We start from the raw sequence: 8,982 nt of genomic DNA on the forward strand, positions 1-8,982 counted from the left end.
TTCCTATTACAAGAATATGATCAATCTCATACATCACATATATCATTCATCACATCTTCTGGCCATATCACATCGCATAGCACTTGCTGCAAAAACAAGTTAGACGTCCTCTAATTGTTGTTGCAAGTTTTTACGTGGTTTGTAGGTTTCTAGCAAGAACGTTTTCTTACCTACGTATGACCACAACGTGATTTGCCAATTTCTATTTACCCTTCATAAGGACCCTTTTCATCGAATCCGTTCCGACTAAAGTAGGAGAAACAGACACCCGCTAGCCACCTTATGCAACTTGTGCATGTCAGTCGGTGGAACCTGTCTCACGTAGCGTACGTGTAAGGTCGGTCCGGGCCGCTTCATCCTACAATGCCGCCGAAACAAGAAACGACTAGTAGCGGCAAGAAGAATTGGCAAACTCAACGCCCACAACTGCTTTGTGTTCTACTCGTGCATAGTAACTACGCATAGGCCTGGCTCATGATGCCACTGTTGGGAATCGTAGCATAATTTAAAATTTTCCTACGCTCACCAAGATGCATCTATGGAGTCTACTAGCAACGAGGGGAAGGGAGTGCATCCACATACCCTTGTAGATCGCGAGCGGAAGCGTTCCAATGAACGTGGATGACGGAGTCGTACTCGCCGTGATCCAAATCACCGATGACCGAGTGCCGAACGGACGGCACCTCCGCGTTCAACACACGTACGGTGCAGCGACGTCTCCTCCTTCTTGATCCAGCAAGGGGGAAGGAGAGGTTGATGGAGATCCAGCAGCACGACGGCGTGGTGGTGGATGTAGCGGGTCTCTGGCAGGGCTTCGTCGAGCTTCTGCGAGAGAGAGAGGTGTTGCAGGGGAGGAGGGAGGCGCCCAAGGCTGTTGTGTGCTGCCCTCCCTCCCCCCCCCCCTTTATATAGGCCCCCTGGGGGGGCGCCGGCCCTGGAGATCAGATCTCCAAGGGGGGGCGGCGGCCAAGTGGGGGGGAAGGGGTGCCTTGCCCCCCAAGGCAAGGGGGAAGCTCCCCCCTAGGGTTCCCAACCCTAGGCGCATGGGGGGAGGCCCAAGGGGGGCGCCCCAGCCCACTAAGGGCTGGTTCCCTTCCACTTTCAGCCCACGGGGCCCTCCGGGATAGGTGGCCCCACCCGGTGGACCCCCGGGACCCTTCCGGTGGTCCCGGTACAATACCGGTAACCCCCGAAACTTTCCCGGTGGCCGAAACTTGACTTCCTATATATAATTGTTCACCTCCGGACCATTCCGGAACCTCTCGTGACGTCCGGGATCTCATCCGGGACTCCGAACAACTTTCGGGTTTCCGCATACATATATCTCTACAACCCTAGCGTCACCGGACCTTAAGTGTGTAGACCCTACGGGTTAGGGAGACATGCAGACATGACCGAGACGCCTCTCCGGTCAATAACCAACAGCGGGATCTGGATACCCATGTTGGCTCCCACATGTTCCACGATGATCTCATCGGATGAACCACGATGTCGAGGATTCAGTCAATCCCGTATGCAATTCCCTTTGTCAAACGGTATGTTACTTGCCCGAGATTCGATCGTCGGTATCCCAATACCTTGTTCAATCTCGTTACCGGCAAGTCTCTTTACTCGTACTGCAATGCATGATCCCGTGACTAACGCCTTAGTCACATTGAGCTCATTATGATGATGCATTACCGAGTGGGCCCAGAGATAGTGACAAATCCCAGTCTCGATCCGTGCCAACCCAACAGACACTTTCTGAGATACCTGTAGTGCACCTTTATAGTCACCCAGTTACGTTGTGACGTTTGGCACACCCAAAGCACTCCTACGGTATCCGGGAGTTGCACGATCTCATGGTCTAAGGAAAAGATACTTGACATTGGAAAAGCTCTAGCAAACGAAACTACACGATCTTTTATGCTATGCTTAGGATTGGGTCTTGTCCATCACATCATTCTCCTAATGATGTGATCCCGTTATCAATGACATCCAATGTCCATAGTCAGGAAACCATGACTATCTGTTGATCAACGAGCTAGTCAACTAGAGGCTTACTAGGGACAGGTTGTGGTCTATGTATTCACACATGTATTACGATTTCCGGACAATACAATTATAGCATGAATAATAGACAATTACCATGAACAAAGAAATATAATAATAACCATTTATTATTGCCTCTAGGGCATATTTCCAACAGTTTGGCCGGCGCCCCCCCCCCCCTCCCAAGGGGGCCTATATATAGGGGGGGAGGGAGGGCAGCAACACTACAGCCTTGGGCGCCTCCCTCTCCCCCTGCAACACCTCTCTCTCTCGTATATGCTCGGCGAAGCCCTGCCGGCATCCCGCTACATCCACCACCACGCCGTCGTGCTGCTGGATCTCCATCAACCTCTCCTTCCCCCTTGCTGGATCAAGAAGGAGGAGACGTCGCTGCACCGTACGTGTGTTGAACGCGGAGGTGCCGTCCGTTCGGCACTCGGTCATCGGTGATTTGGATCACGGCGAGTACGACTCCGTCATCCACGTTCATTGGAACGCTTCCGCTCGCGATCTACAAGGGTATGTAGATGCACTCCTTTACCCTCGTTGCTAGTATACTCCATAGATGCATCTTGGTGAGCGTAGGAAAATTTTAAAATTATGCTACGATTCCCAACAATTATGTCATTGGATATGTTCCTTTTAGTAGTTGTTTGTATAGCGAGTAATTAAAAACAATTTTACCGAAACCCGTTTTAAGAAGATGTTTATGGAAAGCCATCTTTGCTAACAATTCTGTTTGGGAATCACTTGCAAAAAATTATGTTTGGATTCCAAAAGCCTTGAAAAAAGTACTCCCTCTGTAAACAAATATAAGAGCATTTAGATCACTAAAAGTAATGATCTAAACGCTCTTATATTTTTTTACGGAGGGAGTATGTATATAACGTTTGCACCTTGATGGAAAAGGAGGACGGATTTGGTTTTATTTACATGCAGGTGGGTGCATAGGAAAAATGCAACAGCCTGGGAATTAGTCATAATTCTCATCCTGGTCGATCGCTGGCATGGCGCCATGCAGAAGAATGAGAAAAGCCTTGTGATTTCATACATGAAGGGACAAGGCGCACATATGCTAGTGACCGTATATAGCAATGGCCAATGGAGCTAAGCCTGCCCTGTGCGTACTGCTTAGTGTACACAGGAGCTAGAGCAAATTAAAGCTTGAGATTAAGATCAAGCTTCTGGTGCTTGTCATCGTCGGTGTCAAGACGCGCTATACCGGTGGCTGCTGCCGCGGCATGATGATGGTCAGGGAGGTAGAGGTGGGCCTTCCAGCTGCCGACGACCCTCTCCATCCTGCGCGCGTTCTGGTGGCCCCCTAGCGCATGCGACTTGAGGAACGTCCTCTCACAGAAGAGGCAAGAGTAGAGCCTTGATCCCGTGCCGCTGCGATGGCGACCACCGCGACCAGAAGGAAGAACAGACCAAGGAGCCCCGGGGGCCATAGTGAGAGATAGGTCTAGAGGAGATCCTGCGGCTTCAGGGGGAGCCTGAGCCTCCATGCTCTTATCGGAAAAGATGGTGAGACGAGGAGGTGTGAGCTCTCAGTGGCGGCTGGTGGCAACTGAGTTTTATAGGGGGCTGGTGACCACTTGCTAAATCTGGGTGCCCCTTCCAGTCTGCGGGCAGCTACCAACTAGGACATCCATTGGTTACATCATGGCTACAAGATGTAATGTAATGTACACACCATCAGCATCAGGTCATTGAGTACCTCTGTTTCTAAAAAAAAGGTCATTAAGTTTTTTTCTAGGAAAGCAAACCAGCGGGCCACCTAAACTATATTCCCACTAGACCAAATATTTAAGGCTGGATCAAAGGTTACTACTCCCTCTCTCAGTTTACAGGGTGTGCGCGTACCCCTAGGTCGTCAATTTGACCAACCTAATACAAGTCACATATTACAAAAAATATACCAATATAAACTTCAGATGTTCTATTTTCAAACGGTATAATTTTTGTGTTATATAGTTTATATTAGTGTGATAAAATTGGCAACCTAGGTATACGCGCAGGACTTGTAAACTGAAACGGAGGGAGTACTCCAGGCGTCTAAACCCCACACTAATGGGTCCGTTCATGGTTAAGTATCAATGGAGACAAAAAATGGAAAGTATGAAGAGCAAACGTGCCCGCTCTTGTTTCAGCGCGCGACGCGACATGAACCATTGATTCGGTGCTCGCCCCGATCTCACAAGCGCGACTCAATTTGTTTCGATATTCTTTAGACACTCATATAGGCGATGCCTGATGGGATTTGCCGCACCGAGTCCATACGAGCGGGTATCTTTACATACCGACATGGGGATATTTGCATACCTACCAGCTTTGCTTCTCGTACATATGGATTTCACCCTCTAGCCTACACATGGCAAGCTCAAGTCTGAGCTCTGATGATGGATGTTATAGGGAGGAGCGCGGCAGGAAAGGAAATATGCCACTTGCTAAATCGAGGAGCTATCCGCATTAGTTATTGCGAGTAGCGCTAACGTCGAAGGTCCAACACACGGGCGCCCTGCTCCCGTGAGCCATGGCCAGCCACGGAGGAACACGTAGGGAGGAACGGCAGGGCGCGCCCAGGGTCGATCGATCATGGCTACAGAAGTGGTAGTACTGTTGCATTAGTTTGGTAGTGAGTGAAAAATATCATCTTTACTATGTTGAACCTCATTTCTCCTGGACCAACAGAAACTTGGGACACCTGTCCGGAGTAAAAGATCCCATCTTCTCCATGAAAGGAAGCCAGACACTTGCTAGATCTGGGAGGCGCACTACTGCAAGCGGCCCTAGCTAACGACCATATGGGCGGGCTCACCCCGTCTATAGCCAACCACGCAGGCAGATCTATCATGGCTACAAGATAGTGCTCTCTCTCTCCGGAAATACTATCTATTTCTCTGACAAGTATTTCTGAACAAAGAGAGTACGTAGTAACAGTTTGGCAGTGATATATCCCTGTCGACCAACATGCGTTATTGAGCTACTCCTTTTTACAAAGCTACTCGGCGCAAAATTCAGAAAGGTCAAACACGCGAGTAGTGCACGCAATTTAATAACAATGATAAAAGCAAGTTGCCTCCACAGATACTTGAATGCACGGTCAAGCTAGTTGATATAAGAAGAAAAAAGCACGGACGTGAATATATTGACGGTTTGACACTAGAGAATGCTAGCTAGAGCCTGAGGCTAAGATCAAGCTGCTGCTGCTCGTGGTCATCGTCAAGCCTGCTAGTGGGCGTACTCGCGGGCGGCCGGGTCACCGGTGGCATGGACGTCAAGGTGGCCGGCTGGTTGTGGTGGGTGGCTGCTCCCGCCGCCGCGGGGAGGTAGAGGTGGGCGTTCCAGCTGCCGCCGGCCTTCTCCTTCTTGTGCGCGTTCTGGTGGCCCCCCAGTGCCTGCGACTTGAGGAAGGTCTTCTCGCAGAAGAGACACGAGAAGAGCCTCGAGCCACCACCATGGCCGGGGCTGTCACCGCCGGCACCCCTAGAAGGAAGAAGAGCATCTGCTACAGCCCGAGAAGAGGAGCAAGGTGGCGGTGGTGGCACAGGGGCTAGTGCTAGAGATAGGTCTAGAGAAGCAGCAGCTGCTGCCTCTGTCGCCCCAGCCGCGGCGGCATGAGAAGCTTCCATCCGAGGAGAACGGCCGGCCAGCCGGAGGACACCTCCACCTTCTTCCCTAGCCTAGTTGTGCGTTGGTTTAGAGTGGCGAGGTTTGCAGCCATGAAAGGAAGCCTAGCATTTCCTAAATGCGGAGTCGAATTAATTATTGCAAGCAGGGCAGTAGCACGCTAACGACAAAGGACTTGGAGGTCCATCACCAGCATGCCCACAGTAGTAAAGTGGCTTTGGTAGTAGTGATTCTTGTCGACCATCAGTTCTCATCATGCCCCCAAAGGGAAAAGGATATGGAAATCTTTAACAGTTCTCCGGCCAGTAGTGCTCCATGTCGACGGCCATATGCACCATTATCTTATTGTCCTAGTGACTATGTGGTGTGTTAGGTTTTGATGAAAAGAAACAAACTTCCATTTCTACTGAGGCAGGAGAAAGACTTCCAGCTGCATCATGTGTGGAGCAAACAGCCAGACTTACATGCGACTTACAGTGACATGGTGAAAAGAGGCATCGCCAAGACACACCTCACTTCAGGCACAGATATATCTGCAAGCTTTCTTGGCTCAGGTCAGGTGTCTGTCAGGTCTCCATCATGGGTGCAAGACAGTTCAATAGTCCATCTCCTGTGCTCCAGGAAGACACCTAGTGCGTTCAAATAGTCCATCGCCACGATTAGCAAAACTAGTTACTATCATGAATAGAGAGGAAATGCCTGGTCGTATTAGCGCTCATGCATGGATGTTCCCCGGTGCCATCTTCATGTTCTTGGTTTCTAGCTAGTCTCATCAGTTCCTCCTCGTTTACTAGTCAAGTTCATTTTTATTTTCCTTGCTTCAGTGTTATCTGGTGCTTTTATCGGGGAAAAGGGGATACTGGATTGAGATATATTGGTATTTAACAAACAAATAAACATCTACTTTATGCGCCGTGTGAGAACGCGTGTCGCTTGAACAATATCATGGGTTTGAACTTTACATTTTGACTCCTTATTTATTCATAAAATACAATTTCCTCAAAAACAGCAAATATATACATGGTGAAAATATGTCACATGATAGATATATCAGAGCATCTCCAGTAGATGTTGTAAAACCTGTTGGAGCCGAGCCCTTGCCCTAGCTGGCCCTAGCTCTACCCCTCTCTCTCTCTCTCTCTCTCAACACTTCTCACTCTAGCACACACTAAAGAAGAAAGAAGGAAGAAGAAGCAACAGTGGACGCGGTGGTTTCCCTGGCGCACGAACGCCCGCCGCAACAACGGCGTTTTTTCTTTGAGCTCGAACTCAACCCACACCGCGATACACAGGGGTTCAGGGAGATTTATACGCGCGCTCATACGCCGCGCCCACTCATCCACTACCCACGCCCCGCACCCCCTGGCTCACGCACCCGCCGCGCTCGGACGCGGATGACGCGGTCACTACCAGTGCTAGCGACGTGCTCACCCCCTGGTTCTTCGCCAACAAACACACGCACACAACCTGGACACTAGTCAGACATACCCCAGACCATGGCCAGACTATACACAAGTCGGACCATGGCCACACTAGTAGAAAACTGGGCTTTGGTCACAGGGCAATATTCACATTAGTCCCGGTTCAGTCACGAACCGGGACTAATGTGAGCATTGGTCCCGGTTCGTGCGGCCAGGGGCCTGCCGGGCCTCCTGGGGGCATTGGTCCCGGTTTGTCCGGCCCCTTTGGTCCCGGTTGGTGGGACAAACCGGGACCAATGGGCCTCGCTCCTGGCCCACCACCATTGGTCCCGGTTGGTGGCTTGAACCGGGACCAGAGGCTCACCCTTTAGTCCCGGTTCATACCACAAACCGGGACTAAAGGGTTGGTCCTAGTAGCGGTCAGAGTTTAGTCCCACCTCGCCAACCGAAGGGCGCTCACACCGGTTTATAAGCCCGTCCCTCTCTGCCTTGTTGAGCTCCTCTCAAAGTGAAAATAGATGCCCTTATACAGGGAATTTGACCTAAATTCACAGTAAATTTCTTTGAATTTCATAGAAATTTATTATGAATTTAGGTTGAATTTTCTCTATATTCGCATCTATGTTCATTTTTTTATAGTAAATAAAATAAATAAACCTTAATAAAATAAATAAAAATAAATAAACCTTAATAAAATAAAATAAAATCAACTATAGTAAATAAAATAAATAAACCTTAATAAATTAAATAAAAATAGCAGCAGTAAAATAAATAAAAATAAAATAAATAAAGTAAAATACATAAGTAATTAGAAACAAAATGGAATAAAATAAATAAGTTTTTTGTTGTAAGTAGAAACAAAACAAAATAAATAAAGCAAAAGAGAAAACAAAAAACAGGGAAAAAATTATGCCACCTACTGGGCCACGGCCTGAATACGACTTGAAACCCATCCATGGGCCAGGATTCAGGCCCGTAGAAGGCCCAGTAGGCCCCACAGGCAAAGAGAACAGTTAGGCCCGAAAGCCTGCAGTTGAGAGGAGCTCGAGAGGGTGGGCGCAGCAGTGCTTATAAACCACTCTCGAGCTCTCTCAACTAGCGAGGTGGGACTAAACTTTTGACGAGGGGCAGCACAAGGCCTTTGGTCCCGGTTGGTGCCACCAACCGGGACTAAAGGGGGGCATTGGTCCCGGTTGGTGCCACCAACTGGGACTAAAGGGGGGCATTGGTCCCGGTTCGTGGCACCAACCGGGACCAAAGGCCTTTAGTCCCGGTTGGTGCCATGAACCGGGACCAATGAGTTGCCTATATATACCCCATCGCCACAGCAGAGCACTCCACAGTGCTCTGTTTTTTCTGGCCGGCGAGGGGAGGGCATTTGGGTGCTCTAGCTCACCTCCTATGCACATGAGGTGTTCGATGAAATGTCTGAGCCACACTAGTTAATCTTTCTCCTCTCGAAACTCGACCTCCGAGCTCCATTTTCCCCGAGATTTGTCTAGGTTTAGCGGTCCGTCACGTCCCGTCCCCGTCTTCACCGCCGTCGATCGCCCGCGCCGATCTCGTCGCCAGCACCACCGTGGTGAGCCTCTTGTTCTTATCTTCTTTCTGAAAGAAAAAAATTCTTACTTTAGATAGATACTTGTCTAATTTTGTTACTTTTATTATTCCTTCTTATTACATAGTGCGATGGTTTTGGTATCCGCCCCCGTCGGCCCTCGTCCTGTCTATGATTCGGATGTGGTATATATTATCTTTTTATAACTATTTGGTTCATTTATTGTTTATGACAAATATGCCGACCAACGTGACATAGATTTTATTTATCTAGGAGGTGGTTGAACCGGAAATTCTAACCGACCCTATTGTCGAGAGGTTAAATTTAGTTGAAGAAGAAAAC

The 8,982-nt window shown here is 49.1% G+C and overlaps 2 protein-coding genes across 2 annotated transcripts; both read right to left on the reverse strand.

Annotated features, from left to right (window-relative positions):
- Window positions 1–3,188: 3,188 nt before the first annotated feature.
- On the reverse strand, window positions 3,189–3,536 carry LOC120975249 (uncharacterized). Its single transcript, XM_040401885.2, has one exon. It carries the CDS (start codon window positions 3,534–3,536, stop codon window positions 3,189–3,191), a length of 348 nt encoding a protein of 115 aa, XP_040257819.1.
- A 1,532-nt stretch (window positions 3,537–5,068) lies between these two features.
- Window positions 5,069–5,905, reverse strand: LOC109756191 (uncharacterized). Its single transcript, XM_020315055.4, has 2 exons — window positions 5,837–5,905; window positions 5,069–5,714 (listed from the first exon to the last, which is right to left on the reverse strand). Exons 1-2 carry the CDS (start codon window positions 5,903–5,905, stop codon window positions 5,208–5,210), a joined length of 576 nt encoding a protein of 191 aa, XP_020170644.3. The 3' UTR covers window positions 5,069–5,207.
- Window positions 5,906–8,982: the final 3,077 nt, after the last annotated feature.

The sequence above is a fragment of the Aegilops tauschii genome, chromosome 3 (genome assembly GCF_002575655.3).
Source record: "Aegilops tauschii subsp. strangulata cultivar AL8/78 chromosome 3, Aet v6.0, whole genome shotgun sequence".
NCBI lineage: Eukaryota > Viridiplantae > Streptophyta > Magnoliopsida > Poales > Poaceae > Aegilops > Aegilops tauschii.

Excerpts from the sequence above, each read along its gene's own strand:
- LOC120975249 (XM_040401885.2), bottom strand. The coding sequence starts at position 3,536 with ATGGAGGCTCAGGCTCCCCCTGAAGCCGCAGGATCTCCTCTAGACCTA.
- LOC109756191 (XM_020315055.4), bottom strand. The coding sequence starts at position 5,905 with ATGGTCGACAAGAATCACTACTACCAAAGCCACTTTACTACTGTGGGC. Across the intron at positions 5,715-5,836 it reads TGCTGGTGATGGACCTCCAA|GCTAGGGAAGAAGGTGGAGG; the intron begins GTCCTTTGTCGT and ends ACGCACAACTAG.